The 12,490-nt window shown below is 39.1% G+C and overlaps 1 protein-coding gene across 1 annotated transcript in view; it reads right to left on the bottom strand.

The window, feature by feature from the left end:
• Positions 1-12,490, bottom strand: part of LOC121282793 (lissencephaly-1 homolog) — a 107,134-nt gene that overhangs the window by 11,632 nt on the left and 83,012 nt on the right. Inside the window, exons 9-10 of the mRNA XM_041196594.1 lie at positions 6,977-7,078; positions 5,461-5,617 (exon numbers count right to left, since the gene is read on the bottom strand). Coding sequence (XP_041052528.1) covers positions 5,461-5,617; positions 6,977-7,078 — 259 coding nt within the window. The remainder of the gene's footprint in view (positions 1-5,460; positions 5,618-6,976; positions 7,079-12,490) is intronic.

The following is a 12,490-nucleotide window of genomic DNA, read 5'->3' as shown; positions in this document are numbered from 1 at the left end:
AGTCTTTGCCACCATCTCCACCGACTACCCCCCCCACTGTTCCATCTGCCCTCCCGCCACAGATTCCCATTGACTCCAGTTTTGCTAGGGCTCCTTGATGCCACACTCAGTCAAATGCTGTCTTGATTTCAAGGGTAGTCAGTCTCACCTCTAGAGTTCAGCTCTTTTGTCCATGGTTGGACCAAGATGTAATAAGGTCAGGAGCTGAGTGGCCCAGGCGGAACCCAAACTGAGCATCCATGCGCAAGTTATTGCTGAGCAAGTGCTGCTTGATAGCACTGTTGATGACCCCTTCCATCACTCTGCTGATGATTAAGAGTAGACTGATGGGGCAGTAATTGGATGGGTTGGATTTATCCTTTGTGGATAGGACATATCTGGGCAATTTTCCACATTGCCCGGTAGATGCCAGTGTTGTCACTACTGAAACAGCTTGGCTAGGGGTATGGTTACTTCTGGGGCACAAGCTCTTCAGTATTATTACCATAATGTTGTCAAGGCTCATTGCCTTTGCAGTATCCAAGGCCTTTAGCTATTTCTTCACATCACGTGGAGTGAATCAAGTTGGCTGAAGAATGGCATCTGTGATGCTGGGAACCTCAGTAGGAATCCGAGATGGACCATCCACTGAACACATCTGGCTGAAGGTGATTGCCAATGTTTCAGCCACTCAGCACTTCTGGCTGAAGGTGACTGCCAATGCTTCAGCCCTGTCTTTTGCACTGGGCTGGGCTCCCCCATCATTGAGGATAGGGGTATTTTTGCATTCTTCTCCTGTTAGTTGTTCAACTATCCACCACCACCATTTATGACTGGATGTGGCAAGGCTGCAGAGCTCAGATCTGATCTGTCGGTTGTGGGATCACCTATCACATGCTGCTTCCGCTGTTTGGCATGCAAGTAGTCTTACGTTGTAGCTTCACCAGATTGACATATTTTTAGGTAGGCCTGGAGCTACTCCTGGCATGCCATCCTGCCCTCTTAATTGAACCAGGGTTAGTCCCCTGACTTGAAGGCAATGGCAGTGTGGGGGATATGCTGGGCCATGAGGTTACAGATACTGTTGAACACTATTCTGCTGCTGCTGGTGGCCCACAGCACTTCATGGATGCCCAGTTTTGAGCTGCTAGAACTGTTCAAAATATATCCCATTTCGCATGGTGGAAGTGCCACACAACACAATGGAGGGCATCCGCAATGTGAAAATCTGCAAGGTTTTCCAACAGTTGAATCAATTGAATTATATCAATTATTCTGCAGGCTTAAACAAATATTAAACATAGCTGGAAATGTTGGAAATGTGAAAATATGTAACAGCTTTTGTTTGTTACACCAATGTCCTACAGTGAAAGGTTAATTTATGGCACAACACCATTCAGCTCAGAGAACATGCCAGCTCTCTGTCGAACAAGATAAATCAGTCCCATTCCCCCACTCTATTCCTGTAGCCCTGCAAGCTTATTTCCTTCAAGTGGCCCATCCAATTTCCTTTTGAAATTGACAGTCTTTGCTTCTACCATCCTTGCGGACAGAGTTTCTGAGGCTCTATTTTGGGTCTATATGTTCCCATGTCACATTTTATTATGTGTAGGTCATTCAACCCCTCAAGCCTACTCTATTATTCAATTAGATCAAGGCTGGTATGGGAACTAATTTTGCCCATTTTTGCTCCACATCCCTTGATACGCTTCCATCAATAATCTTAGCCCTGAAAGCTCTCCAGTTGCCCCAGATCCATGGCCGTTCAGTGGAGAATTCTTGATTTCTACTACCCTTTGTCTGAAAAAATGCTTGCCCCAATTTTGCTCCTGAATGTCAGAGCTTCAATTTTATGATGATGTCTCCTTGTTCTTGATCTTCAGAGTGGAGGAAATAGTTTCTCAATATCTACTTTACCAGATCCCTTTAAGAACTTGCATTTATATAGCATCTTTAACTTAGTAAAACATCCCAAGGTACTCACCTCATGAGGAGGTATTAGGACAGCTGACCAGAATCTTAAGGAGCTGGGTTTTAAGTAGCAACTTAAGAGGAGGAAATTGAGGTCGAGAGATATAGAAGCACAGGGTGGAAGCTGCAGAGGAGTGGGCCTAGGATGCCTGCGATTAGTGAAATGAAGAAGTCAGAATTGGGGGAGTGCAGAAATCTTGGAGGGGTGTAGGCCTAGGAGTTTTTTTTTCATATTTCAACGCCAAGAGTTCCAGTGTCGCTGGTGAATCTGGGGTATGCCCCTTCCAGCACCGGACTCCTAAATCTCTCTGCTCCTCCAAAGTTGCACACCATTTAGAAAATAATCCACTTTGTTTTTTTAAGGTCCAAAATGAATGGGCTCAATCTGCAATGATTTTCCCACTCCCTTACCTATGTTCCATTCACTGCTGCTCCCATTTTTACTATCCCTCCTAACTTGGTAACAGCTACAAACAAGAATGTGTGACACACTGTTCCATCAACTAAGTCATTAATAAATATGGGGACAAGTTCAGACTCCAGAACAAATCCCCAGCAACATCACTCATCAAATCTCATCCTGATTCTCACTGCTCTGTATCTAGCTTAACCTAGTGTGCTGTAAAAGCCTAGGTGTACATTTGGAGACAAGTTCTGTATTGCTGGTTTTCTGCAGGATGGGGCTCCTGCAGTAAATAATGTCCAAGAAGAACAAGGGAATCTCTTACTTGGAAATGCTGAGTGAATTTGAAGAATTGGTTCATAACACTAGCAGCTAAAATGTGCACGAGCAAAATCAAATGACATGAAGTGCTGAGTGTGCTATTTCTTTTAATGTTCACATTAAATACATTTTTGCTGAATTTATCAATTCTCCATAAAGCTAGAAAAAATACAAAACACAAATTCAAAATTTCATAGTTTGCATTTTTTGGTTCTTTCACATGTGGGCGTTGCTAGCAAGGCCAGCATTTGTTGCCAATTATTTATTGCCCTTGACCTGAGTGGCAGCTAAGAGTCAACCACATTGCAGTGGATCTGTCGGTCAGGCCAGGTCACGACTGCAGATTTCCTTCCCAAAAGGACATTAGTGAACCAGGAGGGTTTTCACATCAATCTATGATAGATTCGTGGCCAATATTACTGAGTCTAGCTTAAAATTCCAGATTTTTAAAATTGATTAATTACATGAATTTAAATTCCACTAGCTGCCCTGTTGGAACTTGCACCTATATCTCCAGAGCAGTAGCCTGGATCTCTGGATTACTGGTCCAGTGATATTACCACTATGCCACTGTCTACTCATAAGTGTGAATGGGTTGTGATAAACCAATAGATCTGAAATTACTGATGAGCAGACAGCAATATGTAATTAAAGAAATAAGAGAGGGTTAGCCTAGTATACATTCGGAATGCAGATTTAAACAAAAATTAGCATATGAAACTTATTAAAATTGCTCATCAAGTTCTATTATGAAGTTCGTGAAAAATCAAGATACAAGTTTATAAGCCTACATGGGAATCTAAAATAGGCATCAAATTTCAACATATTTAAACAGTAGCTCACACAAAGGACAGGGAAGCATCAGGTAGAATTCCACTCATGATGGCAACCCAATAACCTCCACATGCATGAGTGGACATCACAAGGCTAGTTCAAGAGTCATGTATATATATAATAACTAACCACCTGGCCAAAGTAATCAAATTTCACCTCAGTGAGGGGACACTTACATTAGAGGAGGTGAATAGGGCCCTGATGCAGCAAGTTACTTGACATCAATCTGCACAGCACTCCATTTGTAAGCCCTTGCCAGATCAACAGTCATTAAAAGCCACCCTTTCTCTGGTTTGTCTAATTTTCAATCCCACTTAAAAACTTGTCTCTTATCCCAAGTAATCCTCTCTTGCAGATAAATGGGAACGAGGTACAATATCAAGAGCCCTACTGAAATTGAAAACTGTATTGTCATCAACGAAGTCAGTAAATTTGAAATCCTTGCTAATTCTTAGGACCAAACCAAATCTAATGAGATATTTCATTATCCCCTCTGTCAGCAATAAACGTTAGCTGTCTGCATTAACTCTGGCCATTTTAAACTGATATTTTATCTACTTTTGTATCTTGTGTACTATTTCACTTTCTGAATATTACATTTGGATGTTGACAAGGCCACAAAAGGGTTTGCTAAGGCAATCATATGGGCTGAGCACCATGTGCTTTCTTTAACTTCTTCTGCCTGCCAGTCACCAGCTTATTTAAAATTTCTGTTTAATTCAGTACTTTCTCCCCCAGCTCAGCACAAATTCAACTGATGCACGAGGGAACGGGCCCATGGTCAGTTTAGCATATCAGAAACAAAATCTTGCTTGTTATCCCTTGGTCAATCATGGAAATCGAGGCTGTGTACTATGCTCCCTTCAAAGCGAATAAGAATGGGATTGATCTTAGCCTGCACATCTTGCATGAATTTCCACAATATTACCCATTTAACTTTTCAGGAACAGTTGATTTCCTCATACTGCACACTATCATGCTAAAATCATTATGATTTCATTATAACCATGATATTCCTTGCTATCTTAGCCATTTGTCCATGCAGTGACATAGCCAATCTGCTTCTCTCTTATGGCATATTCTGCACAAGTTATCTCGAGCTTACTAACCTTGAAGCCCTGCACTATATTTTAGTACCTAGTCACACATTTTTACAGGAGTTTTTTTTTTCCAACTGCTCCACTGTATTTCTTACCCTAGCATGTGATAGGCAACACCAATTCAAAACTTAAAAAGCCACAGAACTATGGCTTATTACTGGTTCCTCAGCCTCCTTCTTCCCTTGTGGGTAGTGACTTACTTCCTACCTGCTGCTTCAATACTTCTACCTTGGATTACTAAATTCTGCAAAATGTCTTACAGAAATGTTTCCTTTCTTCATATTTTGGAGTGCATTTAGCTTGTCCTCAACCTCAGCATTCTTCTATTTGAAGAACACAATTCCAATACTTGGTGCACATTTATTCCTTGTGGGTATTTCAGATTCAGATCCAGAGTGTCCAGTATTACAGATGCTAGACACTACTTAATTCTATTATGCAACACTAAGATGAAGGCTTGGCGGTTACAAGGTCATAACTAGTGAAAGTACTTATGATGAATTATCACATACATATTAAGAAATTAAACTGCATTACTTTAGTGATATTTTCAACAGTACTAATAAATTGAAGTATTAAGTAAGTTTAGTGATAACATTATTACATATCTGCTTAGAAGCTTCCATGAATGAATAAACCAAAATGGGAGTGACAAGCTGAACACTATTTGAAATTATTTTCAATTTTGTAGGTTGTCTTTATAAAGTAATCACTTCTGTCTGAACTAGTACTGAGTTTGTACCAATAAGCTATTTAGGTGAGAAACATTTTTCACAAAGCAAATAAATCTATATGGAAATGCAAACGACCGTCCTCCCTAATAATGACTTAAGCTATTGTAACCATACATACCAAGAGAGGTTACAAAGTGTTCATGTGCATTCAGGGTCTTCATGCACCGTTTGTTCTTGTAGTCCCACACTCTAATGGTTTTGTCATCAGCACAGCTCACAATAAACTTTCCACCAGGATGAAACAGAGTACCGCGTACCCAGTTATCATGGCCAACCTAATTTTAACAGAACACATCATTAGGGAGTTTACCACTTTGAAGACTGCCAAAATGTTGCTCCGACCATATTGTGCTAAAGAAAAATGGACTAAAAATTGTGGTACATATAATAGACTTGGTTTTCTACCTTTGGCAAATTGGAAACTTTTTCCTTTAATCTAGGCTGGTATGGGCCATTGGCTTACATAGCCATAATCAGTGCAATTTCATATTAGAAAGCACATTTTACAGCCTTCAAAATTTATCTTGCTTCCTGAGGTACCATGGCTAGGTCCAAGAAGCAGCTAACTGCTCGAACAGAAAAAAGGCGCACTCATTCTTCCTTACTACAAGCTCTTCAATGGATTAGAAGTATCTACTTCGAAGATGCAGGCAGCACAAAATGAACCAAGTAGTGAAAACCTAAATTCTAGTGAAAAGACAGTATTTTAAGTAAGTGCTTTGATGCTTGCAATATGTTACAGCAACTACTCACTGTTTCCATTTCAAAAGAAAAAGTTCACAATCCTTAAAGTGAGAAATCTTTAAATCTGCAGGGTGAACGGAGTATTCATATGCGAACCTGTCTGATTCAGATAGCTATATAAAATTTAGCATAGGTCAGATCCTTGCTGAAATAATAATTCACTTTATGTTTCCAACTCTCCTCCCTGTGCCCCCCACTCCCCAATAGCAATCCAAAACTAAGTTGTTACAAGTGCTGTGCTTTGCAGGAACTTAAAAGCCACTGTAACTTTGAGCTTCCTTGGCTTAGTGTTAGTAAATGGTCACTTCAAGTAAACCATCATCCCAAATTATACTGGAAGACAATGTTGGTACCGGTCGAAGAATTAGAAATACAATTACAATACTTTAAGGTCTCAAAGCAATTAATACAAAGCATTTTTTGGCTATCATACACCACAAGAATAATGGAAGTAGCATATGTTCTAATTTACTGGCAACGAGGTAAGTAACAAATTCAGAACTTGCAGCACTGCATTTTAAAAATAATGAGTTACTGCTGACTATGCAGTCAACATTATGCTGTTAGACTGGGTGAGTACTGGTGGGCTATTCAACAAGGGAATGAAAGAAAAATTAAAGCCAAACTAATATGAATTCACTGAATGACCATATACTTGGCACTTTAAGAGGTCAATAGGAGCAGAATCCTAACTAACTGCTCTCTTTTCTTAGCTCAGCAGTAATAAAATTATATGGCCACTTCTAACATACTTAAGTTGGGGTCAAGCTCTGGGTTTTCTCAGTCCACGTGGTCCAGTGCATTGAGCCATTGGCGAAGGAACTGACCATGTCTACTTAAATTCTATAAACTATATCCAATATGTATTTCAACTTGTGGTGTACACTCACCAGTGTCATAAGGCACATTCCAATGCTAATATCCCACATCTTAATAGTCTTGTCTCTGGATCCTGACAGCAGGAAAGGTCCAGGTTTGCCACTCTTTTTAGTCTGGAAGGAACAAAAGTGAAGGTGCTAAAAAATGTGTAGTAAAGTACATTATTGTAAGGAAGAGATACAATTTTCTGTTATTTCAATACTACATGATGTTTGTCGAATTATATTATTGGTTATTTGCATTTGGTTTAATTTCCCAGATTATGATAATTATTCATGGGGCCATTAATTTGGACAGAAGTCAGAGTAGGCTAGTTAATGACAACATTACATAAACATAGGTCCATGTGATACTTGCAGATATTGATCACAACACAACAAAGTTATTACCATAACTACTGCATAATGCACATTAGCATTTTGTAAGATAAACAATCCAAAATGACTGTTTAATAAAAAGCATAAAGCCAGGCTGAAAACATTCACCTCAACCTGGGAACCAAATGCATATTTCACTAATTTTATTTAATATAGCAGATATGCCAGTTAAAAAATTGAGATTCAGAAGTATTATATAAAACCTTCACGGCATCTCACACAGGATATCAGTTGTAAGTCAAATAGTTGATTGTTCTAATAATCCAGTATCTTGAAATAGAAATTCAGTCAAATAGAATATCTAAACTGTTGACCTAAATTTTTTATTCAGCATGAAGCAATGCAGAATGCACAATGACATCATTATTTGCTGAAGTTAAAGGGCTCAAGACAGAAAACAACAGCTGACATAAATGAGAAATCTAACTAACAAACACTTATGACCAAAAGTGGATTTTACTATCTGTGAACTTCTAATTGACAGCCTGGATAGTAGGAAAAAATTCAGCTAACAGCAGAGAAGGATAGTGGCGAAGTGGAAGCCATAACATGCTTTATGTACCCAGAAGACTACAATGCACAGGACAGAAGCCCAACTACAAACTGGATCACAAGAGTTACAGAGCTGCCTAATCTTGGGAGGTACAAATGCATCTTTGCATTACAAGCTAAAGAAAGCAATTTACTTTGATTCTAGAATACTAATAATTAAAACAGCAATTTATGCTGTCATTTCCGTGCAGTGCTGAGTGCTGCACTTTTGGACGAGACCTTAAACTGAAAGCCCACCTGCCAGCCTGGGTGTATGTAAAAAGATCCCATGGTGCTATTTCAAAGGACAGCAGGGGGGTTTATCACCAATGTCCTGACCAAAGTTATGCCTCAATCAACATCTCTCAGCATGATCACATTGCTGTTTGTGGGAGTTTGCTGGGGCTCTGCAACTTGGCTCCCAAGTTTCCTACATTATAACAGTGACTACAATTCATACATTATAACAATGACTACAATTATGACTGCAAAGCACTTTGAGATGCCAGGTGGTCGTGAAAAGCGCTATATAAATGCATGGCTGTCTTTACCCAGCTCCAGTACATTAACATTTATTAACACGCATTTAGATAACGCTTTTCACATATAAATGCATCTCAAAGCTTGGTCAAACAGCTGGGTTTTAAAAGGAAGAGCTGGAAATGGAGAGGCAGAGGAGTTTAACGAAGCAAGTGTTAAGGATGGGATCCTAGGCAGCTGAATGCATGCCTCTGATAATGCGATGCAAAGTGGTGGCATGCAAAAAGCGTGAGACAGGCCTGCATGAGGTTTTGCAGATAGGATCATAGCCATGGACATTTAACTACATGAATGAGGCTTGGCGATACATGGGCTGCTTGGATAAACTTAACGTGGGTAAGCAAGGACAGGCATGGGTGAGTAAGAATTGGAGTGGGATAGGATACAGGTTGCAGAGTTTTGTTTGAGTTGAAACTAGAGGATGGGAGGTTGGCCAGGACAGCATTGAAGAAAATCAAGTCGGAGGGATAAAAAGGCATGAATGGGAGCTTCAGTTGAGACATGCGATATTTGAAATGGAAGGCTGAGTGTTTCCAGCATTTTCTATTTCAGATTTCTAACATCTGCCGTGTTTTGCTTAAGTTGTGGGTAGTCTTTGTGATGGAGAAGATATAGTTCAGCTCAGGAGAAATTGAGGGAAGTCTGATTCAACCCGAGATGATGGCCTGGGAGGTGCATGGAGAGGTCAAAGACAATGGCTTCAGTTTCACAGTGTTTAGCTGGAGAAAGTTACAGCTTATCCAGGGTCGGATGTCAGGCAAGCAGTCTGATAGCACAGAAGCATTTGAGGGATCAAAAGGGGTGGGCAGAGGTGGGTCTGGGAGTGGTCATCATTTGTGACAGAAAATAAATATACCTAATGAAAGGAAAGTTGAACCATAAAAAAATGCATGCATTTATATAGCAGGTTTAATTAAATTATCTCAATGCGATTTATACAATAGGCTTTTTAAACTAAAGTTTAGTTGCCTTTGGCAACACACCCAATGCATTACTTATCACCACTATCAGATATTTGTTTGTTCAGTTTCATTTATGTCATGAAGTTGAACATCAGGATTTGGCGGGGATTAGCAAGAGAGAGCAATAACTAATATTTTTTGTGCAAGAAACAAACCTTCTCAAAGTTCAGGTATAGTGTAACTCTGCCTTGTAGATACTCCCTCAATCTTTAATTTAAAAAAAAAGGCAGTGCACTATCTGAACAAATCTCTCAGTAATTAAAAGGGTCTAAGGAAGCTGCGTTTTCCATTTCTACCAGTACTACTCATTGAAGTACATATTAATCTTGTTTAATGTCTGCATAATTAATTCTCTAGATCTCTATCATCTGATGTGAGGGGGCACCATTTTAAAAGAAATAATTGCAAACTTGGTATTTGAGTGCTAATGTTGGATTACATTACAATGAACCCATACCAACAATAAAGGCTAAGAACAAGAATCACTCAAAACATTGCAGCTTTGCAGGATCCTTTCCAATGCACATTGGCATAGTTTAGTTTCTTCATAAGCTCCTCTTCCACAGGCCCACTTGGTGTAAATTCAGCAAATGAGGACTTTTCCTATATGCAATTTTATGTAGGCCCTTTTAGTTTTCTGAATAAAAGTTGATGTTCTCTTGTCTCCACTCTACAACAATTTTTAAAAGAACTTTCAATCACTAATTCTGAAGCTTTGCCGGTATGTTAGCAGCAAGATACTGTTTTGTCATGATAAAGTGCTGCACTATACTAGTGCAGCACATTTAGCTTGATATTCAAGAAAATATTGAGTGTGTATTGACCCTGAAAATGCAGCAATCGGATTGCATATAAGGTACTTAAATATGGTCCAAGTGACTTACGTGACAACCAAGGGAGTACAGAAGCAAAAGCAGGATAAACAAATGATAACTGAGTGCAAAAATCAGAGTAGATCTAGAAGGTAAAATGATAATTAAGGATTTAAATGTGTTTCTCTCAAAGGTGGCCTGCCTTCACTGGCTAGCTGGGATGACAGTGAGATTCATTTTCAGAAAGACCAAACTTTTTTAAGGACTAAGAAGAAAGTTGCAATTAGGAACAAAGTTTTGTCATTGTACCAAACCTACAACAGCAAAGTTCACCGTTTTTGCAATATGGGAAATATATGACTGATACACCATAAAGATGTTACATAACATATACTACTACTTACAGGCAGTAACTTATGAGTACATTTCTGAAGTTATAAGATGTGAAATTACACCTGAAGTTACATCAAAAACTATGGCCTGGATTTCGTGGTCAGCGGAGAAGTGACGATGCTCACCGCTGACCTCGAAGAAAGCTGCGCACAAAGATCTAGATATCTCTGTGGAGTGGATTTCCCGTCTCTTGACTTCAGTTTGAATCTGGTGCCAAGTTAAGGGGATCTCCAGGAAACCAGCAACAGTGATGTCTTCGAGCAGGGTCTGCAATGAATCATAATTCAAATATTCACACTGACAGCAAACCAGGAAGTAAAATACACTGAATTTTTCACCTTTAATTAAAATTTTTTTTTTAAGAGTTAACAAAATAAACAACTGGGAAATAAACAGGATTCAGGATTATGATGATGAAATGTGAAACAAATTTAAGTAATTAAAGAAACAGCTAAAATATATAGAGAAATTTGGCAGTCCACAAATAAAAGGATTAGCTCATCAGGATCTGAGGCTATTGATTAGTCATTATGAAGTTTGAGCTCTGGTTAAAAAAAAAGTTACATCTCAGTCAACAAGGTGAAACTTTTTCAAGCGTTTTTGCACCAAGTCTAAAAGGGCACACTTCCATTAGTTCTACATTGCAGTTTGAGGGAGCTTCAGCGAACCCTTCAGTGAAGCAGAGAACCAGTGACTGCGCATCTGGATTCCTGCATTATTCCATGCCATGTGCAGACTCCAGAGGTTGCTGCTGGCTTCAGTGAAGTAATGACAGTGAACGCTGACAAGTACGCAAAACTCCAGGCCAAAAGCAAAAATCTACATTCCCTGAAAGCTCAGATGGCATAAGGAGGTTCAGTGAAACAAAGGAAGATTCTATCAAGTACTTAGCTGTATCAAGGAACAATAGCCTCATAAATTGATGTGCGGCATAAGGAAACAGAAACATCCGAACTCTCATCAAACCACTGCTCAGAGGTTCAAATCTACTGAAAATTACAATATTTTACACTCAGACTAGAGGTGTGCAATTCATTTTTGCTTTTAGTAAGATAGCATTGACAGGTATATATAGTTTGATGATAGAAATCAGATACTCATTAAATTGACACTGCTAGGGATGTGCTAGTATAATACTTACAAATTGGCATGTTAAAGTTAGATTTATTTTACTATACTAATAGTGTAGATATTGCTAAAAGTAGTTCATTGGCAGCACTGGTTCAGGTCCTTAACATTTTTAAGATGGGCCATGAGTTATTGATGTCTGCACTGTGGTACAACTACAGAACGCTGGGCTGTGATCATTTGTTGGATATTTAACTGTATTTTATGTAGGTACAACTTAAGATCCAGGTGATATCATTTTTAAAAATTCCTAAAGCGATTTCTCCTGTAGTACGAATATGTTAACCAGTGAATTAATGTAAAACATGACCAGTGGTTGCACTGGTTCAGCAGACTTCATGATAGAAAGAAGGCGCTTGACAAACTTTGAACAGGTTCACAAAGCCAGTTGTATGAAGTTCAAGAAGCAAGCTTAACATTCAAACAGACTGTACTTCCATCTACGCCAGCAGTTTGCTTCCAAACCAGAACTGTTTTGTAACAGAGCTAAGACTTCTCACAATATTTTTATGAAATAAACATAGCTATTAACTAAAATTTTAAAAACTGGACAAAGACTTCAAAAAGGCTGAAGCTATGTCTGCCTGTGACCCTGACAATAGGAGCTAATCTAACAGTATCAAAGGAATTGCACCTTGTTATCTCTGAAGAGACTCTAATGACCCTGTGGCTGCAGAAATCAAATTCAAAGCAAATTATACAAAGACCACCTAATTTTCCTAAACCAGGCCTAGCCAACGGAACAAAAACAAAAATAGCTGGAAAAACTTAGCAGGTCTGAC

The sequence above is a fragment of the Carcharodon carcharias genome, chromosome 10 (assembly GCF_017639515.1).
Source record: "Carcharodon carcharias isolate sCarCar2 chromosome 10, sCarCar2.pri, whole genome shotgun sequence".
In the NCBI taxonomy this organism is placed as follows: Eukaryota; Metazoa; Chordata; class Chondrichthyes; order Lamniformes; family Lamnidae; genus Carcharodon; species Carcharodon carcharias.
This window is presented reverse-complemented; position numbering and strand designations above follow the sequence as displayed.